This window comes from Denticeps clupeoides, chromosome 7, assembly GCF_900700375.1.
Source record: "Denticeps clupeoides chromosome 7, fDenClu1.1, whole genome shotgun sequence".
NCBI lineage: Eukaryota > Metazoa > Chordata > Actinopteri > Clupeiformes > Denticipitidae > Denticeps > Denticeps clupeoides.
Window position 1 is genome coordinate 14,415,055 of NC_041713.1, and position 25,154 is coordinate 14,440,208.

Genomic DNA, 25,154 nt, shown 5'->3' on the forward strand with positions numbered 1-25,154 from the left:
AGGGCAGCAGGCTCTTCATATGTTTGTGAAATGTACAATACAGACCAAAAGTTTGGACACACCTTATCATTCAATGTGTTTTCTTTATTTTCATGACCATTTACGTTGGTAGATTCTCACTGAAGGCATTAACACTATGAATGAACACATGTGGAGTTATGTACTTCCTCCACGGTCACCGGACCTGAACCCAACCGAGATGGTTTGGGGTGAGCTGGACCACAGAGTGAAGGCAAAGGGGCCAACAAGTGCTAAACACCTCTGGGAACTCCTTCAAGGAAGCTCATCGAGAGAATGCCAAGAGTGTGCAAAGCAGTAATCAGAGTAAAGGGTGATATAAAATATGAAATGGCCTGTCAAATGAAAGGACAGCAAAATAATTTAAAAATGTTTAAAATTATACAAAAATGTGTACTTTTCAATCATTTTTCACGTCTATATGGTTTTGGTGCGATATTAAAATGGCTAATGACTTTTAATAGACACATTTCAAATATATGTTTAATATGTATCATCTAAACCCTTCTCTATTGGACATGGTTAATATCGAGATTGCTGAAGATATAACTCATCTTTTGTTGTTACAAGTTCCTTCCTCGTGTTTATTCACTAATTTCATTATTTTGTATTAGGAGATACAGAACGTAATTGTAATTGCACATTTGTATCAACATCGTTTCCTCCACGAGATGAAAGTATTTTTCCTGGCCATCCCTGGATGTCGGTATTAACCATACCAGGATGGGCTCCCCTGGTACATTTTTGCTGAAATTAATTGACCGACTGATTGATATGCTCAATAAAAAGGAAAAGGAAAAAACGCAGAATGGTAAAAAAAGGCTGGGATTCCCTTCCCTTCAACCTGAAATTGTGCTTGTTTACTTACGTGCTTGTTGCTGAAATTGTGCTGAAGTAGATTTTGTTTTGGACGTTCAGTCGAGATACAAGTTCAGCGGGTATTTAAAGGTTAGAATGCAGCAGCTCGACGCTGCTGGTCGAAGTCTAGACTTACTTTGGTGCGCTTAGAGGAAAAGTTGGACGTCCTGTTCCGTCCGCGCACTGGCGTTTAATCGCGACGCGTTTTCTCAGGTAACCGCAGTTCTGGCTTCGGAAGATCTAGAAAGCAAGACGTCGCCCCCCAGTGGCTGAAGGTAGTTTCACACGGTCCATACAACCGGTGTCCCAGGTTTTATCAAGCACCCGTGATATAATGAAGAAATGCAGTACATTTAAAGGTTATCAGTAGTGCACTTTAATAAGCAGGTTGGATTACTGTACATAGAAATTTAATTATGAAAAATATGAAATAGAAGGTTGCATATTGCTATGTGGCCTGAGATGGGGTGAGGGGTGATGCTCTTTTTGAATTTACCAGACCATTCCTCTTCCCGGACAATATCCCTATATGACAATTTATGACGATTACTGAAAATACATTTTCCTAAATCTGTTAATCACATGTGAAAACTGTTAAAACACAATACCTGTGATTAAGGAAGGAAAAGAAAAAAAAAAAAAAAAAAAAAAAAATCAATCCCTCATTTCTGATATTGCCTCTGGATGGATTAAAGGTAAATTGCATTCAGGACACAGCAGGAGAGAATTGTTCATATATTTTATAGTGTTATGGTGTACATTTCCTCTTGATTGAAAATGTGTTTAAGATGTGCATGTTAACGTCCACAAAACTTTCACAGTAAAGGACAAACAAAAACACTCAAGATATCGGATATCATATTTTACTAAAAAAAAAGTTTTATTAAATTATTTCCGATGCTAAATGATATGAGGTATAGTAGGGCAATTCTCTGCACCATGTGGTCACATCCATCTTTAAAGTGCTTCCCCTATACTCATTGCCTCCAATTAACTGGACTAGATTATGCCGATTCTTGATTTAGAAAATCAAATTTATTTTAAACAAAAGGAGCGCAAAGCACCCCGGAGAAGAAAAAAACAAGTAGCTGTTCTCACAAACATAAATCAGCGTCAATCAACAGAGGTACCGGTCAGCAACAACTCAACTTAATCAGATCACTAGTAGTCATTTAATGAAGTGCAAAGTCATTTATTATTTACATAACTTAAAGGTCAAAGGTTGAAAGCAATAATGCTCTATTGATCTTCCCGCTCCTTCTCCTCTTTCTCCTTCTCCTCCTTGGTTTTTTTAGACTTCTTCTTCTTATGCTTGTGTTTATGTTCCTTCTGCTCAGAGTCAGACTCATTACTGGTATGCTTCTTGTGTTTCTTGTGCTTCTTATGTTTCTTGTGCTTCTTTTTCTCCTTCTTCTCCTTCTTGTCCCTCTTCTTCTTGTCCAGGCTGCCGGTGGAGCTGGCGCTGCTGCTGCGAGCATGGCTGCCTGATGGGCTCTGGCTGCGACTGCTGTCATTTTCCCGCTCCTTGACCCTCAGCTCGGACTTGTCTCCACTTTCTGAGGCCTCACTGTCACTCTCACTGTAGTCGGGGATGAACGCCGCCTCGTCCGTCTCCCTGGCCAAGTCAGAAGACAGGCGCACGGAGCGAACCGAAGGAGGCCTGATCTTAGGATGGTCCCGCTCACCTCGGGGGACACCACTCCGGTCACCGTCGGCCCGAGTCTCAGGTGAGGCTGGCCTGTGACCACTGTGTTCTCGGTCTCTGGCAGGACGGCTGTCTAGATGCCTGGAGGCCTGGCTCTCCTTGTGAGCAGAGCGCTCAGCTCTGTGCTCATCAGGCGCTGCTCTCCTTGGCTCTGGCGCGCTTTGCGAGTGACGTTTGTCGGCTTGATCGGTCCTGTGTGATTCAGAAGTCATTTTTCTCGTCGAGTCAACATGGGCCTCTCGATCTCGTCCCCGTGAGGCTGGGGGAGGGGAGTCCCTCCGTCTCAAAGGCTCTCTGGGTTTGCCATCTTTGTATTTGGAATCAACGTAATCCCTGCCGCTGGTCCTACTCTCCGGCTTGCGTTCGGTGGAGCCAGCGCTTTGGTCGCGGCTGCTGGGTTTACGGGAGGTGGAGTCGGTCCTTTCGGAGGTTCGGTCTCTAGTAGACGACTGAGAGGAGGAGCTTTTCTCGCTGCCATGGTCACTGCTGCGCTCCTGGGGCCGATCGCGGTCCATATTCACGGTCAAATGTTTTCTCTTGTCTGATGAATCACGGTCCAAACCACTTCGCTCTCTGTCCTTGCCCCTCTCTCTATCCCAGTCTTTTTCTCGTTCTTTTTCTCTGTCCCGTTCTCGCTCATTCTCCTGTTCCCGGTCACGTTCCTTTTCACGCTCTCGGTCTTTGTCCTTCTCCTTCTCTTGGTCACAATCTCTTTTATCCTCCCTTTCTTTGTCGCTGGGTGTTGAGTCTTGGACTGGCTTGGCCTCTACGTGCGACTCTTTAGTTACAACGGCATTTTTGTCGGTACGGACAGAATCTCTTTCTTCTGACTTGACCACATCAGTCTCTGATGGAACAGGAACAGGGGACGCATGGTTGTTGCTTGCAAAAACTGCGGCCGCCTTGGTCTCATCGTCCTCTGATTCATAGTCTTCCTTTTCCCACTTTGAGCGTGGTACTTGGATCATAACAATCTCGTCCTCTGCAGGAGTGGAGCTGTCGTTGGTGTACTCTTCCAGGGTCTTTACCACAGTCTTCTTGAGGTCTATCTTCTCCTCCAGTCTTTTGATTGGACTTCCACCAGTGGAGCTAGTACTGGGGGGGAAGAAAAGAGAAAACAAGCAAGTTATTACACCAAGAATTCTAGACAGATTTAGAGTTTTAAGAGTTTAGTGGTTTTGAAATTACCTTGTGTAGTCAACCAGTAAGGAGCCAGAAGCATCTGTGGTCTGCACCTTCCGGCGGATCTTGCCCCTTGTCTTGTCCAGCCTGCTCTTCCTTGAATCCACAGTGGAATCATTGGAAAGCCTCTTTCCAATCTCACGGTTTATTTTAATCTTCTTCAGAGGCATTGCACAAGCATCTTCTTTCTCTACCTGACTTTCAGGATCTGGCTTGGTCTTGGATGAACCCTTCGCCATTTCAGAAACATCACCTCTCGGAGACGTAACTGAAGAGACATCAGGGTCCACAACTGTCCTTTCATCCTCAGTCTTCCTTTTCTCTGGCTTAGAGTCAGGTGCCTTGCTTGAGGGCTTAAGCTCAGTTTTAATAGGCTTGTCCACTTCTCTCTTGGGCTTGACTTCTTTACTAACTGTCTTCTCTTGTTTAATTGTCTCTTTTGGCAGCTCTTTCCTCCCCTTCAATTCGTCTTTCGTCGTTTTGGTCTCCTGGTGGTGCTTGGCTGGTTTCTGTACCACCTTGCGGATCAGTTGGGATTTGTCATCTTTTTGTGGTGTCTGGAGCTTGCTTGACTCTCCTTTGAAAGCTAGGTCTTCCTTGGCTCGCTTTATAGATGGTTCTCCTAAAGCAGCCTTTTCAGAATCAGACTCTTTTTCTTTAGGCAATTTTGATGATTTACCAGCCGCTTCCTTCTTCTGAGTGCTGTTGTCAAGTTTGCGTTTTACTTTTTCAACTTTGCCCTTGGCCTTATCCTTCTTCTCTTTGTCCGAGGAACTCTTGTAGGGTGGTGCAGTGTTGTCCATGGGCTCATCCCTAACCGGAGTGGCATCACGGCTGGAGGCCATCATCATACCCCTTCCATCATCTCCCTTGCGCTCATCCTTCCTTGTATCTTCCATAGAATCAGAATGGCTAAACATATCGGTTTCATCCCCTTTTCGTTTCTTTCTATGTTTTTTATGCTTCAAGCCTTTGGGGTCTACAGCAGCAATGCTGCTTGGCTCTCTCTCCTTGGTGGTTTTCAAGGGTTCCTTGTTGCCTCCTCGGACTGCCTCTGCATTGACACTGAGATGACCAAATTTCTCAGCATACTTCTCCTGATAAGTTAAGGTAGCATTGCGACCTCTAGGAAGTGGTCCATGACCTTGAATTGGCGGTGGATATTCTTCTCGTCTCCCCCTTCCATAGGGAGAGTTCTCTCTGGGACGTGGTGGAGGGTATCCTTCTGGGGAGTATGGATCTCTGCCCAGAAGAGGAGGACGACCTCGTATTTGGTTGCCAGGAGGGTTATTGTAACTCTTGAAGTATTTCTCATACCATTCTCTGTACTCTCGTTCCCATTCCTTATATCTCTCCCTCTCGTAAGGATCACCCATATCAACATTTCGACCATAATAGGCCTTTGCATCATAGGGAACAGGTTCCCTCATTCGTCCAAAGTACTTCCGCTCTCCTTCTATCTGTGGGCCAGGTGCTGGTTTCTTACCAGGGCTACGGTTCCTGTAAACAGGTGAACGGGTGCGGGAACGGTAAGGTGCCACACCTGCATCTCGACCTCTGTAAGATGGGGAACGAGTCCGAGAGCGATGGTAGCCGTGAGAACGGGATCTGGAGCGATAACTGCGGCTCCGTCCACGAGCACGACGAGAACATGGAGAACGGGAATAAGAACGAGAACGTGACCTTGAGCGTGAACGAGACCTTGAGCGTGAACGAGACCTTGAGTGAGAGTAAGAACGGGATCTTGAGCGTGAGCGAGACTTGGAGTAGCTGTAAGATGATGCACTATAAGATGAACCTCTGTATGGGGACCTTGACCTACAAAAGGCAACCAAATTTAAAATCAAAAGTTAATAGTACTTTTAAATACTACCTTAAATAGTTTGTTGATAGACAGCAGTACACACCTGCTATAAGACCGTCTTCTCTCCTTCTGTATTTTTCTGTACTCCAACAGTTCCTTGGCAAAATCATTAGTGAACTCCTCCAGCTTGGACTTCTCCCTGATAATTAATCCATATGTTGCAATAAAAAGCTAAGCATTGATTTCTTAAACAATCAATACGTGTGTATGTAAATGGAAATAAAAATCCACTCACTCTTCTTTAAGTCTTTTTTGCTGCCTGTAGAACTCTTCCTTTGACAGAAAAGGTTGTGTTGGCAGTGGTGGGATTGGGTTGGGAATTGGAGGCTGTGTTCCAGGTGGTACCCATGAACCAGGAACATTTGCTGGAGCTGGTGGATATCCTGGAGGTGGTATGTTAAAGCTAGGAGCAGGCTGCTGTCCTGTTGGGTACTGCATTGGAAACTGGAGAGGTACCACACCCGGTGGCTGAGGAATGGGGTGCTGTGGGGGACCAAAAATGCTGGGCGGAACATACAAAGGGGGGGCAACTGGAGGAGGTGGCTGCTGAACTGGTGGTGCCTGTGATCTGGGTGGTCGATCACTATGGGGTCTTCCTCTTCCAGAGGATCTGCAGGAATAGGTACATATTTATTGAATGAAATTGTGATTTGATGGAAATGTTATAAGGTACCAAAAAGAAAGAGAATTGAATGACTTACGGATCCCACCCAGGTCGCCCTACACTTGGTCTGGGTGCTGAACCTCTGACTGGCTGACTTGCTCTGTGCATAGAATGGCCAGCAGAGTGAGGTTGGGAGTGAGGTTGTCTGAGTACTGGAAGATGGTAGCCCTGTGAATGTGGACACATTAAAATTAATTAAGCACTTTGTGAGATCTCAAAGAACATGATGGCAAACAATACATTAAGGTAAAATAACAGACCTTCGAAACAACCGGAGATGATGAAGGTAGATCTGCAGAAGGAGCTGCAGATGAGGCTGGTGCAATGTTCTCGGGCTCTCTGCAAGCCACCCAAAAACATTAAATACACAATTTCCAACTACAATATTAAAATAGCTAATTGAAGTAGACCTCGGTGCAGACTAAAGAACCAAAACTCACTTAGATATGACTGTCTCCTCTTGCTTTACAGCTGGCTGTGCCGAGGACACAGATGCACTGCTGCTTTCTGTAGGTGATGAGGGGCTGGAAGCTTTTTGGGGGGGTGCAGGAGGCAAAGAGGTGGACTGCGTGGTCTGCGGTGGAGTGTTAGCTGCCGTGGGTTGGGGAGCATTAGCCAACAAAGGGTCCCGCTGGCGGGATCCAGGAAGCTTAATCGGTAGGACTGGTCGCTGCAAACGTGGTTGAGGTTGCTGAGCTGCAGCCTGGGCCTGATTTGCGGCAGCAGCCTTTCTGATGTGTTTAGTGTAGCCAGTCTCATTTCTAAAATTATTAACAGCCTGAGGAAAAAAAACAACCAAATATCTTTAAGAACTTTCCTAATCAAAAAAGTTACAATGATAAGCGGTATAAATATCTGCCTTACTTGGCGAAGAAATTTGTTGGCAATTAGAGCATCTGGAGACACATCAGTCTGGTTGCAAGTGGGGCACATATGCTCCTCAGACTCTAACAATGATGTACGAATACCTAAAAAAAAAAAAAGAAATCAATTTAACCATTAAGGACAGTGTGAACAATTTAGAGAAATAGTAACTAAAAATTTATTTTTAAAGCTCACACTCATCACAGTAGCTGTTTCCACAGCAGGGAATAACCACTGCATCATTCATGAGGTCCTTGCAGATAAGACACAGTAGCTCATCAGGAACCGGATCCTCTTCTTCGGAGGAAGACGACTGCTGCTGGGGGAGGAAAGGAGGTTTCTCCTTCTTCCCAATAGCATAGGCCTCCCTATAGGGGGGAAAAAAAAACAACATTGGATTAAAGAATCCATCTTTAACTCACTTCAATTACATATTAAACAAAATACAATTTTCCCTTACGCATCTATGGTGGGGATGGCATAACGTCCGGTGTTTGTCAGCATGGCTCCTTTCATGCTTGGATCGTCAACTTCCATCATGAAGCTGCGTGGTATCCCAGTGCTCTTTTTAATCCTCTGAGGAGCCTCAAAGCTTTTGTCCTGCGAGACATAAGTAAGATTAGTTCTGAAACCAGACTAGCATAACGTATGAAGGAAGGAAAAATACAGCCCACACACTCCATTTGTAGGACAGTTGCGTATGTAGTGGCCAGTTTTCCCACAACGAAAGCAAGTGTAGTTTGGTGGAGGTGGTCCAACAAGCTTCTTCATGTAGCTGTTAAAATAGGAAATAAATTATGTTAAACCTAGTAATCCTATGAAAGCAGGATACCAAGCTACCAAGAGGGAACACTTACTGAGCTGGATCATAGTCATGATTAGACTGAGACATCATAGCTTTAATTTTGTCTTCTTCAGATGCGTTTGCTTCTGCGAGATTGGCAGTCTGTATGGCAAGAATGTTTTCATACACAGTTGTCAAGAAAACAGAAAACAAATAAACTCCGATCCTGTAAAGAGCAGCTGGATGCCTTCGATATACTGGGTTTATCCAGGTGAAGGACTGGAGACATTGAGTGGGAGTACCCCCTTTTCAAGAGAATTCAATACTAGCTCATTTTAACCCTGGGTAAACAGACAAGTATATTTACTGATCTACAACTCTTACTGAAAACTAAGCCCTCTATGAATGCCTATGCAAAAGACTGACATTTCCTAACATTTTAACAAACATTTCCTATTACATATATCTGTGCATTAACAGCAGTGTTGTTGAGGATGTTCTTTTTGTGTGTGTGTGTGTGGGTTTAAAGCCTAGCAAGATCAGCATTCCATTACAGCTATTAACCCCCGAAATGTTTAAATGTTTATTTACTATGCCCACTGAAAAATGGATATTGTTCTGGGGAACAATATACAAAGCAGTAACACCTACACTATTACACTGGTTAGAAGTTAGAAAGGTGTCTCCAGGGCATTCAGAAGCAAAAATACCAGCAAGCACAGAAACTAGATAATTATAAAATAAAATATATTTAAATAAATATAAGGAAAGCATGCCAATTGGTGTGGAGTCCACTGAATGGGAAATGTTTCTTCACTAAATAAATTCCAGAAAAGGAAAGGAAAAAAAAATACAAAATAAAAAAAACGTTTCAAGAAACTCAAATTACATAAAAAAAAATAAATCATACAAGGCTTTGAGGATACTCCCATCCAATGACAAGTGAGGCATATAGCTTACTTTTTACAGGACCAGGCATAGTTTTAAAATAATAATAATAATAATCTGTTCAGAAGATACCGATACACATAAAATAGACATTAATATCTGGACAGTTGAAACAGATTCAGATATAAATTAATCTGATGAGCTATGAAATTACTCTGTGGGGCACTCACAAGAAATTTGATGCATATACTATGTATTTTACATGTTTCCATGGAGAAATGGAGTCAGATAACCTCTAAGTTCACAAGGAAACACTTCTGGTAAAACAATTACATTAATTAAGCAATACAATCAGAGAGAAACTGAAGATTAATCAGAAATGAATAAACCTGAGTCATAAAAAAAATGTACATTAAAAATAAATAAATAAAAAGAATTTGGTGACATGGCACAACATTATAATACCTTAGACAGCTGGGCCAGTGTTATGGTAGCAGGTGAATCATCCATCTGTTCATAAAACAAAAAGTCAGACATTTAATACCGCAAAAGGCCACAAGGCCATGACATCGCCCCATTTTTTATACACAATGCTCTGCCAAGGCATCACCTGAAACAATCATTTGAACATGCTCCACTCATCCATCTCTGTTATATGAATTTAACTGCTGTTGTAAAAATGTTAAACTAATAAAAAAATAAAAACAAACTAACTAGAATTGCATGCTGCTACATTTGTTGGTGAAATCTGCCTATGGACACTGATCCTTGCTATTTGAAATAAATCTTAAAATTTAATAACCATTTGCAGTGGGGCCGCTTCAAAAATAGAAAATGAGTGCTTGATTCAGAGCTTCAGAATGTAATTTCTCACCAGTCTCTCGCAAGTGAACACACAGGGCCTTGCAAGAGGTGTCCAATAATCTTTACATAGGTATTTTATTGACAAAGGTTGTGTTCATCATTGTACACAGCACCAAAACTGGTCAGCTTGTGTGAACTGTACACTTGTCAAATACCCAATGAAGAAAAAAACAAAATTATCCACAGGAACGTAACTGACTGAGATGTATTAGTTGTGGACTGGTCATATGTAGAAAAAGCACATAAAATAGTAATAAAAATGGTTCTACTGTGAAAAGCATACCACACAGCAGTCACAACAACACTGCTACAGTAGCACATGTACCACTAGGATATAGTGAATAGGAAAACAAATTTTATAATTGGTCACAAAACAAGGCAAATTCGAGTAAACTACCAGAAAAAAAAAAAAAAAAAACATCCCCCATAAAAACAAGTTCGTTTTAACATTTTCCATATGTTTCATATGGTTCTCAGACATACAACATTCAGGAAATTAACAAAAGATATTGCAAACTGACAGATCATCCCCTTCTGTTAACGTGTGAAGGTGAAACTATTGAAATTTTACTGAAACCACTGAACATTATTAAAACAGTCTTAGCAATTATGCCAAGGGGTCAAGATGTGTGGTCCTTCCTCATCCATTTAGCACAAACAACTGAGTACAGAAACAAACATTTGACTCAGGACTGTGGCACCTCATTATAGCTTCTAAAACATGGACAGACATCGAAGCTGTATGATACAAGGTGAAATCAAAAGGTATAACACATTTTTATTAAAATAGATAGATATATAAAAAAGAAATTACAGATGCAGCACTCTGAAGACAGACAAGTTGAACATGCCATCATGTTCAGCAACCGTCAAAGAGTCACAGTAATCACACATTATGTACAGCAAGATTAAATGTGGGACTAGTGTTCCAATATGAAATACAGTGCAGTTACATGCACATTTTAACCACTTTACACTATGTGCAAAATGTTAGTTTCTTTAACACATTTAAAACAATGTTACATCAAAGACTACCATCATGGTTGAGAAAAATACAATCAGAAACATGTGTATGGTGACGTTTTGGAATTAAGGAAAAATGGTTTGTTTTTACATACTGCTTTTGACGATCCACTTGAAGGTTCAGAACGATCACTAGAAAACAAAAACAAGAGGTTTGATTTGCATGCCATAATGCAACTACTAGAATAAGGGTTTGTATTTACAAAAAGGGGAAAATGATACTTACATGACAAATGTTTTGTTTGTAGACTTGACTCCTCCAATAGGAATACGTCTAATGATGACTGAGGAGTTTTTGGGTATGAGGGCGCCATCATCTGTGTATTCTAAAAGAGAAAAGCAGAAAAAAACAAAAATCCAAGGATTACAATAACTGAAACAAGAAGCACCATATAATCTATTAATCTGAAATTGTAATACAGGCTAATGACAGAATTAAACATTCATTATGACCGCTACAATGGTCTACTGTACATTTCCATTCCAGGAAAAAAAATAAACAAAAACCAATCCTTTGCTCATATTCCTATTCGAACCTTCCCACATGTTAACCTCTCATATATAGGATTTCGTGAAATTACCAAAAAAAAAAAAAAAAAACGTGGCGAGATTTGTGCCTTTAAATCCACTCGCAATAGGATAAGCGCAGATAAACATGTTTATGGAGGGGTATGAAAATTAACTACGTTGCTCACCGCAGCAAGCATGCAGCTCAACAGGCTAAAGCCACATTTCATGCTAGCCAATGCTAACACGATGGGGGTCCGTATTGGTGAAAGTTGCTGGCAGGATTTAATACATTATAATAAAATACAACCACTGTGCACTTCGTATGAAAGACTGTATAACGAACCTTCTTTGGTCTGGGCGTTGGTGATCTGTAAATCGCAGTCGGCCGCCTTTAGCTTTTCCCGGCTCATGATCTGTCGCTTCAGATCACTCAACGTGATATGCAGGCCATCAAACGTGACCGTATCATAGTTGAGTTTGGAGGAGAACTTATAGTGAACACAGGACATGTTTCAAACGGTGCTGCTTTCCAGCAACCCCACCACTACCCTTCCCAAAAAAAAAATATATAAAAAAAAAAAAAAAAAAAAAAAAAACACGTTTAAGACCGATAGCCGACTACAGTGCAAATCTGGGAACAAACCAAGCGATTAGCAGAAGTGAGAGAAAAAAAAAGAAAAAAAACACAACAGCAAGCGGGCGGCTCTCCCCCACACACAACCTGGGCCTCAGGCCCAACCAAACGGCGGGTTCCGAATTCTTAAAGTCCAGTGAGATCCTCTGTTGTGGCGCTCCGTACAGTCCGTAAACTCGAAGCGTCCTTTACAGTTCAGGGGTGTTAATGCGCAACAAAGACGCGGCTCAGGTCCTTGTTAGCGTCCGACTGAGAGCAGGATAATGGGAGCATTAATCCAGTCCGGCGACTCGACACATTACGGGGAAGGGGGTCCTCTTGGCCTTGTCTTTATGTCGTGTGATTGCAAACGACTTCAAAAACCACGCAAAAGCCTTCGTCGACTTGCCGCGGCCTAAAATGGCCTCCTCGGACTCTTCACGTAAACGCAGCAAGAAATCCAACGGTAAGCGTCTGATGCAGCTGGCTATCAAGACAAAGTTCAATTAAACAGAAGATTACAGAGAAACACACACATCACTACCTGAGATTATTAGAAAAGGGAAGAAAAAAAAAACATATACAAATTTACACAAAGCACGTATGTTCTTAGTTAATCTGTCTCACAGCTGCTCTCCTCGCTTCCACGATACGAAAATAACCAGGATGGCGCCGGGGTTTCCGCTCTACTCGCAGGGGCTAATGCAAGCCGTGTTGCCAGATCTGGAGAAAATATACGTCTCTGCAGAACGGGCGTTTGCAGCCTCCCTTTAACATCGTTGAACTGGCTACAAATATTATTTTTATGGTTGAAATTAATATAATTTCTTGTCTCAGCACGCACGACGATCTCAACTAGACTTTACGCATATAGAGCACTTTTCATCCTGAAAGAAAGGTGCATAACAATGTGGAAACTGAAAACAAGTAAAATTGAATAGATCTAAGACTAAATCCTATGTGTAGTGTTATGTCAATCAGGAAACTACAAATTTATTAGGTGTTTTCTTTTACTATTTTTAAGATTGTACATTACACATGAGTGAAAGTGAAGTGATTGTCATTGTGAAACACTGCAACACAGCACACGGTGACACAACGAAATGTGTCCTCTGCTTGGTGAGCAGCGGGCAGCCATGACAGACACCCGGGGAGCAGTGTGTGGGGACGGTACCTTGCTCAGTGGCACCCACCGAACCGGCAACCTTCTGATTACGGGTCCGCTCCCTTACCCACTAGGCCACATTGATAAATTTACAGAATTTTTTAGATGCCTTTATCCACAGTGACTAGTAGTGGTAGTAAATGTGGTTAGAGCCTGAGACTTCATGGTCTTCTTATTGTTCATTTTCGGGTACTTTACCCACTAGGCTACTACCATCTCGCCCTCATAACATTTCTGATGCTACCACTCCCATTAACTTGGGCTTGGGACCAGTGCAGTGGAATTCCTTCCTAGAGTAATAAAGGCAAATGTATTTATGGTTTGTTAGTAGAAGTAAAAAAACAAAAGCAAATCATCCAAAATCCTGAGAGTGCCCTGAACTCCACATACACAAATACATAGACATTGTTTAATCTGAGTTCTGCCTAGACCACACTGTCCTGTCTGTTGTCCTTCTGCTGAGGCGACCCTGCATGACCTTTCTGCATGGAACATTCAAGCGTTTTACACAAGCATTTCACACTACACAAACGTTAAACATTATCAATTTTCCCTTTACACCAGCACAAAGAAATACACTGGCATGTGAATCCCTAGAAGCGGGGTTATATGCTATATCTATACTATTTCTTAACACCAAATTAAAGGCTTTACCTATACCAAAAACATGACATCAGCAGCAAGGTTGCTATGGTCTTTCCATCCTGGGTACCAGGTCACTGAATGTGTTATGTGTGAATCTGTTTTAGATGTTTACACATTGTTGTGGACTGAGATATTTAAAAGTAAGGTTTAACTCAAATCATCTTGACCTCAAACTCACCCATAACAATTAATCTATGGAGATCATGAAAGTGGGCAACCATAAAAGGCACCTGGGGAGCAGTGGGTGGTGATGGTGCTTTGCTCAAAAGCACCTCAGATCAGGATTCGAACATGCAACCTTCTGATTATGGGGCCGCTTCCTTAACCGCTAGGCCACCACTGCATTAATAGAGAGACAGTTCAGAAAGCTGTTTCTTTCTCAGTTCTTTGAGCGGAAAAAGGTTTGATAACACTTACTCTGCTATACAGGTTCTGCCAAGAATTAAGATTTAAAAAGTTCAGTTCACTTTTCTCTTACTCTGTTTTTATTTCATTTCTGATCTGTCAAGGCATGTAATCCAACAGATTGTGCTGTAGCATATAAATCAATTATCATTCTTTTTTCTCTGAGGGCAGAAGCATGCATCTGACATTTATTTCATGTAAATAAATCCTGTAAGATGATATCATATCACTATGTTAATATCACAGTACATTTACATATAAATGCACTGTTTTAACCACTCTCTGATCACACCCTCTACAACTTTCTAATATGGTCTTACTCCTAACATATGTCTAAAATGACCTCATGTAGTCATTTCTTTTCCTTAAAGTTTGGCAAGCGCTATTTGTACACTTTTTATACTGTATGTTTTCCAACCTACTCACACAATGAGAATGATTTTACTTTTGTAAACCAGCAATGTCGGCTACATCAACAATGTTTGGAACATGGGTGTTCTGTTCTGCATAGAATACCCTCTCACTTCTGGGATCCACTATCTGAAACTGAACTTCTGATTTGATTAGAATGCTCCATTATTTGTAAAAGGCTAATGGTAAAGCACTAATAGTTTTAAATTGTCAGCATTTGATTTAATGTGGGAAAATATGTTTGATCACATAGACCAAAAAATTCTTCAGAGCAGTGATTGTCATTGTTAGTCCTAAGCATGGTATGAAAACAGTGAACCTGGCAACACAAAAGTTTGCTTGTATTACAAAAGAAGGCAGGTTGTGCAACATTCAGCAGAATTTGTTTCAAGCACTTTTCAGTGAAAAAAAAAAAATCACTTGGTGTGTAAACTTTATTTTCATACAAAATACATAAATAGAGAATCTACAAGTGTTGCAAGTATTTGTACACATTCGCAGTGAACGTTTAGATAAATTATGTATTTTCTCCCCATAGAAACCATATGACTGTCTTAACATTTACCACTTATTCCTGGTTTAGAATTCTCCATCGATTCGTATCCCTGTACACCAGTACACTTCCAAGTTTTTCTTGTGTATTTAATAATAATGTATTTGTTATAGACTCTGAGAGATGTGCAAATAAAATGGAGTTATATATTTTACAAAAGGGGACATTTTTTTTGTTAACAATTACAACATACAAAACAGCCTACACAGCTACGTTGGCACAGTTCTTTTTCCCCAGCAGTTGAGCAGCAGAAACAGCTAGAACAAAACACCCTCCCAATTCCCCCTCCCCTACCACTGTGTCTGTTACAAATGGCACCAACTGAAGAATGCAATACCACAAACAATAGAATAACAAGAGATAATTTGTGCTTTAAAATGTAAAATATTCTGCCCAAGCATAGCATAATTGATATGTCCTTGCAGTATATAGATAAAATAAAATCTAAACTCAAATAACACAGAATACCTTAATACAAAAAGGCTGTAGCAGTATCAAGTAGACATTTAACAACAGACACATAAACAAACAAACATTCTTAATCTTCCCAAAAAGTCATTATGAAATGAGTTTTGTAAAACCATATATATATTGCTGAGGGGCAAAATAATAAAATAATGAGATGGACTTTTATGGACTGCTTTTGAATACAATGATTATGCATTTTTTTCTTTCCGATACATATTTCACATAAATATTGCCATGTTAATTGTCACCTACTGTGTGGTACATTGGCATATTTAATGAGCAGTGATAAAGCAGTGGGCTTCATACGGGGAAGAGTGCCTTGGGCTAGGGAATAAACGCTGAAAATTGGTTCACCAACCCCGTTGTTTATGCAGGAGCAGTCTTGAAAGTGCTCCAAGCATGGAAGACGCGAGTGAAGCAGTGAGGTTCATTGCCTTTGCGTACCAGGCGAAGTTTTCTTGGGTGCTCTGTATCCTTTGACCTCATGTGTTGAATGTAGACCTGGGAGAGGGTAAATTTGTTTTTATATTTTATCCATGGGTTTTTAACCTATGACAATGATAACTAAAACCACAGTGGATGGGTTTGGATGAGTTATGGATGCAATCACCCTCAAAAACATTTCTCATGCCATGCTGTTCAGTTCACAAATATCATTTTGACACGACCATTGTGCACTGCTCACCTGACAAGCCTTCAAACTCAGTTTGATCTCCACCTGACTGGTCTGAGTGCCCACCCACATGTACACCTGTAATTCATACATACAAGGTTAATAGTAGCACTCATAACTGCTGTACTAGCCCAAATCTAATATATAATATGTATAAAGTGCACATTCATTTATCTATTTAAATGGGAAACATTTTTAAATTGTAATACTATTGAAATAAATGAAACTGATTAATTGATGTTAAAATCAACTCTACTTTATCATCTTCATTTTTAAAATAAGATTTTGAAAAGCACTTGACCTCTTTTCCATTGTCCAGAAGCATTATGTCGTCATCAGCCAAGTCGTCCTGACAAAAATCTGAGCATTTCTCAGAAACAGAAAAGTATCCCTTCTCATTGGAGCATCTAAAGGTTATAAATAAAAATAAATAGATAGAAATAAAAACTGTCACCAAAATAAAAGATCAGAAAAAATGCTAACCTGAAAAGTCTGGCATATTTCATATAATCAGCATCTTCATCATAGGGCTTTTGAGAGCCAATGCCCACCCAGAAGAAGTTCTCGGGCTCCTCCCCTTCATTTATGACCTAAAGGAAAAGTTTGCAAAGTTCTAAGTTCTTGAAAGTCACAAACGAATCTTCAGCTAACTTATCTGATCCTCATTAACCTGTTTGCTGTAAGTGTCATCAAACATGGAATTCATGATGTCCTCCGCAAGTTTGGCTTCATCTGGATCCGCAGCTCGGCCAACCCATGTGTACACGATTCCTTGATTGTCAGTGCTCTCAAATGGCACCTGAAGAATGCAAGTTGTTGTCATATCCAACAAAGTTCACACATGTATTAGACTTAAAGCATGCAAGCTATGAGCGCAATTACAAACTTGATCACCTTCAAAATGAAGCAGAACTCAGAGTTGAGGTTAGCCGAATCTGTGGGAATCTGGATTGTCCTGAAATGAAAACAAATATATACTGATCACACTGATCCTCTATGTTGTATACCTGGCCAATTGTAATTTAGAGCCAGATTAATTATATAACAATAACAATTTTACCTTGTACACAGAGCACTACCATTGGTCCTAATGTGGTACAGGCTTGGCTGAGCATTATCCACCTTTAACTTCCTTTTCCCTTTGTGGATGATGAATTTCCTCTTGAAGTGTGAGAGAAATTTCAGGTTCTCCTGTTGCTGGGTCATCCTGACAACCTAGACAATGGGTTGTTTTATTAAATAATAATATGTAATTCAATAGATCAGTGAATCACAGGGGGGTTGGGGCAAAGAGAGACATACCTCTAATTTGCCTGGGAATAAGCTTTCAAACTTTTTCTGCAGACTAAAGGTGAAGGTGAGCCAGCCCATGTTGGAGGCCTCCCTGCCCTGCCAAAAATACACCACACACTGGAAGTCTTCTTCTGGCTGCTTGTCATCATCTGCATCTTCTTGACCTTTCTCTTTGTCCTTTTCTTTATCGTCCTCATATTCAACTGGTATCCAGTACCTTCAACCACATACAAAATTGTTATTAGGTTTGCTTGCAATATGCAAGCTTTTATGATTTGTATAAAATCAAAACAGTACAACAGCAAAGCATCTTATGCTCTCGCCAACCTGCATAAGAACACATAACAATCCTGAGTGTGGAAGTGTCCAAACTCCTCCTCGGGCAAACGGGCAAATTTTTTTCCTTCCAGTACAAATCCCTCCATCCCATCCAAATCCTCGTTCCATTCCTCCATCATCTGTTCTGCCTGTGCAGGAGACAGGTACTATATTTAAACACAAAGTATATGAAAAGCAGACTAGCTGACATGAAGAAGGTGGGGCTGTTACCTCCGTGAGGGGCATTGGTGGCTGTCTGGGAAGAAACAGGGCCGTCAGGTCAGCCTTCATTTGATCTTTCTGTTCAGCATCTTTCTTCACCTTTCCTGACAAGCCAGTCTGCTGCACACTTTCAGCATTCCTGGTGTAGTCCACCTTCAGCACATCATCCCAGTTCTTAAACTTTGATTTAAAGACCTTTTAGAAAAAAAAAAACAAAAGGAGTAAAAAAAAAAGAAAAAAGTATCAAACTCCCCTGGTATTTCTCTATTTGTCAATTAAATATAGTTTTACAAACAGTGCAGCAGGGCCCACCTGGCACTCTGTTCCCTCTAGGTTACGGATGACGATGGCATGTTTGGGCCGATGAAGCATGCTGCACAACTCTTGGCCCAGTTTCAAAGCAGCAGCTCTGACCAACCGTGGTGACTTGCGTCCAATCCAAATGAAGACATCAGACCAACAGTCCAAAATGTAGACTCCTTTAGTGTCCAAAAGACTCTGAAGCTTAAGTGGGCAGCCAAGGGAAATCAGGATCATTTTCTAAAATAAAAACAAATCTACAAAATGATCCATATTAAGAGTTATTTACCAGTCTGAGTTCAGGAAGCACGTCCAGCTTCATCTTATCCTTGTGTTCCACTGAAAGCTTGTAGTTAATTTGAGGTAGCTCCAAGTAACCCAAGCCCAATCCAACCTTGAAAATAGACAATAACAGACAAAAGCCATATTTAACTAGTAATGAGCTTGTTACAACCTATATTTTATCACCCTACCTTGTAAAGCTTGGGCCTAACTGGAGAGAAATCATCAGGAACATGCTTTTTGATTTCTTCAGGTCGTCCTCCAAGAGTATCCCAAAACTCGGGAGGTTCAGCATTCTGGACCAGTGACGTGATCTCAGACTTGCCTTTTCGCTCATTTTTGTTGATCTTCTCAGCAAACAACCTGTATCATGAAGACACTTATGTCACACAAGCGTGTCAACACAATCATTCCATGTTGCTATAAACTCTTCTCATTACACACCTGGCTTTTGTGGTTCCACTAAGCGTAGCATTTGCTCCTCTCCATATGTAGATTTCCAAACCAGAGTCAAGCAAAAAAACATAACTGGAAAACAAACAGGTAGAATTATGGTGAATAAAGAATGTGTAAATGACACATGAGCCTTTTGCATGATATATATCAACGCACCGTGGGTCAAGTGAAGGTGCTTTAATAGGCACAGATTCCAGCTTGATGTTTTTCTTCCCATATACACGGTAAAGCCTGTTACAAGTAAAGAAGAAATGGATGATGCTCTAGCAAGAATGCGTTTCTAACTGAAGGTTTCCACATCTCCACTCATTACCTTGTGGGATATTGCGTGTCCTCTACAGTGTAGAACCCGCTTGCGGTCCCTCCTTCAATATAGGAGATCTCATTGTCAAACACCTGCAGAGCAAATGTCTAGGTCAAATTTTACTCACACTAGAAACAATAAAAGTTAAAGATTTAGGCCTAGTGAAAAGCACATAACCTATTAATCTCAATACAATATTTAGTTTTTTTACAAGACATCAACAGACCAAAGCTACACAGGAAAGTTATCCAATTGGCAAAAATAAAAAGCAGATGAAAATAGACAAAGTTATTCTAATTTGCAGTGGTGTACCCTCAAAAGTATATAAGCAGCAAATATTTGAATATGCATAACGTATTGTGCATATCATCCTGATCAGTGTTAAGGCAGAGGTACTCACTGCAGTGAACTCCTCGCTCTCATCTCCCATCTCTTCCCTGATGGTTCTACACTCAGCACCTAGGCAATTCCGCAAGTTTACAGCATGAATAGCAGATCCCGCCTTCTTATCCAATGTGGCTTCCTGCCCAATCCAATAGAAGATTTGCCAATTCAACGCCCCGTTGTCATCCAGGGATGTCTGGGTGGGGGAAGAATGGCATTCTTATATTCATTGATCAACCCATGGAATGAACAACCAGGTCATGGACATAAGGTAACTGTTTTACAAACCTTTAGGACAATGTAGCAGTCAGCCTCATAGAACTTTCCATGAAAGGTCTCGTCCACCTGCACAGGTACAAAGTTTTCTATCTGCCACACAGTAACACCCGGGATCTGTCCAGCATCATCCATGAAGAACTCAGAGTAGTCCAGTTGCGGTTTCTCTAAGTTCTTGTCCCAGCGTTTCGACTTGAGGTCTGAGTATTTCATATCACCATTCTCCTAAAGGAAGAACACATTATTGGATCCAAGCCATTAAGACATAAATGCTGAGTGTCATTTGGTAAACCTTTCCATACCTCAATAGATTTATTCTTTTCCTGGGCAACGTCACTCATACCCTTCAGCACTTGTTTTGCTTGATCATCCTGAGCAGAGTCCTTGCGTCGCCTCAATCTCATTTTTCTAGCTAGGGTATCTTTATGACTGGTTCCTGTGAGGAGTGCACAACAATTAAATCACTATCACCTCGAGCATTGCGACAGATACTTCTATAAGGCATCTTAAACTAAAACAATTACTATACTAAGATTACCTCCACTAGCAGCAGCCACTGCAGCAGGTGAAGCACCAGCCAGACGTAGCTGATTTTGCAGAGAGAAGTCAATGTTGTACCATTCAGCTGTCCTATCTACTGGCTTCGGAGGCATGACAAGATTAGGGTTTTCCCTAACGTCAAGGACCTGAAAATGTAGTTAGAGGTTAGGTCAAGGACAAAGCAATTTTGAAATAGGTAGGCTAATTTTAATGCAATATATGACTAAGCAAGGGCCAGAAGGTCACTGATGTTTACATAGACAGTAACCATTTCCAGGATAAAAAGAGTTTAAAGGTAATAAATACAGATTAATCTCATTAATCTGGTGACAGTAAGTGCATCTTAAATGGCCATCTGTACAAGACTTACCTCCAGTTCAGTGAGGAAGTGAATGGCCTCCGGCAGTGTCACAAGACGATTCTTGTTCAACACAAGCTTCTTCAGTTTACCACATCTTTAACAAAATTGAATGTAAATGATCAATGTTGCAATGTTTATAAAGATCTTTGGATATCACCTGATGGGTTCTGACCTGCACAATCCTTCAGGTATAAGTTCCAAATTATTATTGGCTGCCATGAACTCCACTAGGCTGGACAATTTCCCAACTCCAGCAGGAACACCATCAAAATCCAGCTTGTTTGAGTTCAGATACAGCTTCTTCAGTTTGGATAATTTACAGATAGCAGACTGAAAGCCACAGAATCGGTGTTAATTTACGTATAGTGTAAAAAACCTTTTCTGCTATAATTAAAAAAAAATAATAATAATAATAATTTATGGGTATAATACTGAATTTAGTGATACTTAAGTTGTAATGGTTAATGTGTTAACAGTAGACTAGTATCTTACAGGCAAGGATGTGAGCTGGTTCCGTGAAAGGTTCAGTGTCTCTAGATGAGTCCACTGATCAATGCACAAGGAGAGTTCAGATATCTGATTGCTGCTCAGATTAAGGCGCTTCAGATTAGGCAATGAATAAAGGCATTCAGGAACTCTGGTAAGATCATTACAGGACAGATCCACATCTAAGGAGAGACAGACATCACTGATCAGTCAACAGTATGAACAGTTTAGGTACTTTGCCAACAGGAGGACCTGTACCTGCTAAATTAGTGAGACCTTCTAGAGTGGTCGGCATATTGCTCTGGGTGCGCTGTGTATTTCTCAAGTGGAGAGTTTGCAGAGCAACCATGGCGGGCAATTGTCTATGAGAATAAACAAAAAGTATAAAAGCATGTTATTACGATAATTGTTAACCCAGTGGGATACAGAATATCCCAATTGTTTTTTTTCTTCTTACCTTAACTGAGCATGCATGAGAGGATTATTGTTGAGTATTAATGTGTGCAGGTGAACCAGGCGTCTCATCTGAGGGGGAAGGCTATCCAATTTATTGTCGCTTAGGTCCAAGTAGAGCAGATCAGTCAGGTTAATGAACAATTGATTGGGTATGTTATCAATGCTGCAGGAAAGGAGAAACAAATTTCAAACTGAAACCACCTTAAGGTCAAACAAAAATCTAGAACAAAAGCCATGTGGAGACAGGACAAACCTATTGTGACTAAGGTTAAGAACAAGCATGTTCCTTGAATTCTCCAGGTCCCTTGGAATCTCTGTCAGTTGGTTGTAGCTCAGGTCCTAAAGAGAACATGGAGCAGTTATACTATATTGCCAAGAGGCAGTGGACTCATGCCTTTAAACACACATGAACTTTAATGGCTCATTCATCTATGTTGAAATAGGAAGAGGCAGCCACTACAAAGTTTGTGAAACTGTCCAAAATATCATTGCTGAATGCATGCTGAAGTGTTCAGAGTAACTCTGGAACCAAAGAGTCCAAGCCAAGCCCCTAAAAGAAAGAAAGAAAGAAAAAAGGAACAACCCAATCTTGAAATCTCCCCTCTGCAAAACTTTACATTGGGCACAATGCAGTCAGGCAGGTAATGTTCTCCTGGCATCCGTCAAACCTAAACTGCCCCGTCGTATTGCAGAAGTGATTTGCAGTGTGCTTCACACCACAGCATATGACTCATTGGGTGGTTGTAGCCTAGTGGATAACACTCTCACCTATGAACCAGACCCAGATTCAAACCCCACCTACTACCATTGTGTCCCTGAACAAGACACTTAAGCCCGAGTGTCTCCAGGGGGACTGTCCCAGTAACTACTGATTGTAAGTCGCTCTGGATAAGAGTGTCTGACAAATGGCATAAATGCATTGTATTTGCTGATGTAAGGCTTGGCCATAAAAACCCATTCCATGAAGCTCTTTACACACTGTTCTTGAGCTCATCTGAAGCTTCCAACAGCTTCTGCTTCATTAAAATACCACAACAATGTCACAGTGGAATATAAACTATCAAGTAGGGCTCGCTGATTATACAATCTCGATCAATGATCATGATAAAATTCAGTTCGATCTTGGTGATCAGCTTTGGGCATTCTTCTTGATCAAAATGAGCCTCTTTTGCGTGTGTAATTGTAAATGGAGACACATGGCCGATGGCACACGGGAATATAGGAGCAATGTACACAGAACCACAGCAAAACCACAGCAAAAAGCAAAATGGCTGACCATTTATCCAAAAAGCAAAATGTTAAATAATTTATAATCTTCAGTCTGGCAATATTAAAAAAAAAGAATTGTGATAAAATAAATTGAAAAATCTAATTGTTTGATAAGGGAAAGTATATGATGATTATTTTTTTTACCATATCGCCCAGATGTGGTGGTGGATATTATGCAACTCCATCTTGTTGAATTTGACCTACACAGCATACACCAAATACCTTTTAAAACTGGAATCATTGCCATGGTGGAATTCACTGAGATTCTGAGGGCAACCCATTTTTTCCACAAGTGTTTGTAGATGCAGTCTGCATGGTACTTTATACAATATCTAGATCAATGAGTTGGCAGGGTGTCACAATACTTTTGGCAATACAGTGAATTTATAGCTCATGCAGTAAACTTTTAATGTTTCAGTACTCAGGGAACCACTGAAATATGAGACATTACCCACTTTAAATCGTATTGTACCAGTTGTGTAAGCCAAAGGCTCAACGCACTAAGCGTCAGGATGAATGTTTACATACCAACACAGAGAGGTCATCCAGTTGAAAAATGTCATCTGGAACTCCTGAGTTCTTTAGGTTGTTCGCTCTGGCCACAACTGCCTTTAAGAGCATAAAACACAAATCATAGTTTTCGTTTTGGCAACAGGGGGGAAAACTACGCATAGAAACTGCATTACGATTAAGATTTCCCCCCCCCACACACACACAAAGAACTTAAATTACCCTTAAATTGGGAAGACTGGACAGCTCTCCGTGTAAGGTAGTGAGGCTGTTGTGACTCACTGATAAATGCTCCTGTAAATGGCAGAAAGCTGTAAGACCACAACAATCTAGGTCATAAATGTAAATGGGTGTTTTCAGACAAAACAGTCACCAATTTTTGCAGGGAGGCCAGCTCCTCTGGAAGATAACAGAGCCCGGTTCTGTTGAGCTTCAGCCATCGGAGGCTTGTCATAGACTTGACATGATCGGGAAAGTAACCACCCTGCAAATGAGAAGTCATGGTCACACATGAAACAACTGAGATAAAATAAATGAGACGACGCCGGGAAATAACATTTTACTGACCTGCATAATCTAACATGATGTATAACGCAAATTGCACTGAAACACTCTTTTAACTTATGTGTATGGAAATGCAGGCATACAGCCAGGGGGTTAAGCTGACCAGACCTAAACTGGCAGGTCGCACAGGGGGGAGGGCTGCCCTGTATTTTTCACGTCGCGCCATCACCTGATGAAAAATGGGCTGCCAGACACGCTTCCCTTTAGTTAAACGAATGACACGTACAGTGACGTGAATTTGTTCGTCACTCTAAGGGCTACGGCGAGTTCATGTCTGCCCAAAGACCAACTATGAACCAGTCGGGCCACTCGTAAATAAGAATTAATTACATTCGGTTTATGCTCTCAGTGTTAAACAGTGGAAAACAGAAAGTTCCGCTAAAAGCGGCGTCACCTCTGAACCACACCGCGATTCATGACAACTCGCTAACGCCCAGTTTCGTTGCAGGCTAACTGTTAGCTACTAGTGACCAGCCAACTACAGTATTTCCCTTGCTGTTAGCCTAGCATGCTAGCACGGCCAAGCAGAAAACAAGAGCACATTTACATTCAGAATGTATTACTATTCGCGGTCTGCGCGTTCTACTTACTTTAAAGTCATTCCCACTCAGGTCCACTCCCCTGATAAAAGGGAGAACTCCGGTGGCAGCCATTATAGAGCCAGGATGTCAAGAGTCTATTTCTGGCTGGGCTGAAGAATTTGGCCAGACTAACAGCGCAGATGCCGGAAATCACCCCCCTTTCTCCATGCGGAATGGTACGTCCCGCTGAATCTAATCTTAATTCCGAGGCACGATATTTACTAGTGAATATGGGACAAGCTGTTCAGTATTTCAACAATGCGATACCAAACTACAGACGTATTTACACATTCTACATTAGTAAGATCCTGGCTGAACAGAACAGGGCAGTTTCATTATTTTCTATCATACATGCCTTTTGAGATTTAAGAGACACATCTTTAAGAGAAACTCTT

The 25,154-nt window shown here is 41.0% G+C and overlaps 3 protein-coding genes across 3 annotated transcripts; all 3 read right to left on the bottom strand.

Annotated features, from left to right (window-relative positions):
* Window positions 1–1,598: 1,598 nt before the first annotated feature.
* Window positions 1,599–9,605, bottom strand: LOC114794928 (E3 ubiquitin-protein ligase RBBP6-like). The gene is made up of 13 exons (XM_028987802.1): window positions 9,293–9,605; window positions 8,013–8,101; window positions 7,834–7,930; window positions 7,616–7,755; window positions 7,351–7,523; window positions 7,156–7,259; window positions 6,732–7,069; window positions 6,552–6,630; window positions 6,329–6,459; window positions 5,863–6,237; window positions 5,671–5,766; window positions 3,770–5,581; window positions 1,599–3,676 (listed from the first exon to the last, which is right to left on the bottom strand). Exons 1-13 carry the CDS (start codon window positions 9,362–9,364, stop codon window positions 2,116–2,118), a joined length of 5,067 nt encoding a protein of 1,688 aa, XP_028843635.1. The 5' UTR covers window positions 9,365–9,605; the 3' UTR covers window positions 1,599–2,115.
* Window positions 9,606–10,444: 839 nt separating this feature from the next.
* On the bottom strand, window positions 10,445–12,420 carry LOC114794929 (E3 ubiquitin-protein ligase RBBP6-like). Its single transcript, XM_028987803.1, has 3 exons — window positions 11,568–12,420; window positions 10,941–11,040; window positions 10,445–10,846 (listed from the first exon to the last, which is right to left on the bottom strand). The coding sequence occupies exons 1-3, from the start codon at window positions 11,731–11,733 to the stop codon at window positions 10,750–10,752; spliced, it is 363 nt and encodes a 120-aa protein (XP_028843636.1). The 5' UTR covers window positions 11,734–12,420; the 3' UTR covers window positions 10,445–10,749.
* Window positions 12,421–14,879: 2,459 nt separating this feature from the next.
* flii (FLII actin remodeling protein) lies at window positions 14,880–24,831 on the bottom strand. Its single transcript, XM_028986949.1, has 30 exons — window positions 24,769–24,831; window positions 23,988–24,098; window positions 23,837–23,908; window positions 23,633–23,713; window positions 22,089–22,174; window positions 21,837–21,998; window positions 21,638–21,741; window positions 21,386–21,561; window positions 21,066–21,223; window positions 20,903–20,987; window positions 20,531–20,678; window positions 20,295–20,428; window positions 20,005–20,217; window positions 19,733–19,912; window positions 19,342–19,424; window positions 19,185–19,259; window positions 19,017–19,100; window positions 18,764–18,935; window positions 18,580–18,684; window positions 18,303–18,494; window positions 18,000–18,185; window positions 17,778–17,917; window positions 17,460–17,667; window positions 17,218–17,372; window positions 17,052–17,112; window positions 16,828–16,956; window positions 16,641–16,747; window positions 16,459–16,564; window positions 16,170–16,235; window positions 14,880–15,985 (listed from the first exon to the last, which is right to left on the bottom strand). Exons 1-30 carry the CDS (start codon window positions 24,829–24,831, stop codon window positions 15,851–15,853), a joined length of 3,777 nt encoding a protein of 1,258 aa, XP_028842782.1. The 3' UTR covers window positions 14,880–15,850.
* Between the last annotated feature and the right edge of the window lie 323 nt (window positions 24,832–25,154).

Bases quoted from the DNA above. Each gene is read 5' to 3' on its own strand.
- LOC114794928 (XM_028987802.1), bottom strand. From the start codon at position 9,364: ATGTCTGACTTTTTGTTTTATGAACAGATGGATGATTCACCTGCTACC. The intron at 7,070-7,155 runs GTAAGGCAGATA...TTTTTTCCTCAG, and splicing joins CCAACAAATTTCTTCGCCAA to GCTGTTAATAATTTTAGAAA. The intron at 3,677-3,769 runs GTAATTTCAAAA...CTTCCCCCCCAG, and splicing joins TTACTGGTTGACTACACAAG to TACTAGCTCCACTGGTGGAA.
- flii (XM_028986949.1), bottom strand. From the start codon at position 24,831: ATGGCTGCCACCGGAGTTCTCCCTTTTATCAGGGGAGTGGACCTGAGT. The intron at 24,099-24,768 runs GTAAGTAGAACG...TCTCATTTGCAG, and splicing joins TGAGTGGGAATGACTTTAAA to GGTGGTTACTTTCCCGATCA. The intron at 20,988-21,065 runs GTCAGAACCCAT...ATTTTGTTAAAG, and splicing joins ATACCTGAAGGATTGTGCAG to ATGTGGTAAACTGAAGAAGC.
- LOC114794929 (XM_028987803.1), bottom strand. From the start codon at position 11,733: ATGTCCTGTGTTCACTATAAGTTCTCCTCCAAACTCAACTATGATACG. The intron at 11,041-11,567 runs GTTCGTTATACA...TTTCTCTTTTAG, and splicing joins CAACGCCCAGACCAAAGAAG to AATACACAGATGATGGCGCC. The intron at 10,847-10,940 runs GTAAGTATCATT...TTTGTTTTCTAG, and splicing joins ACAAACAAAACATTTGTCAT to TGATCGTTCTGAACCTTCAA.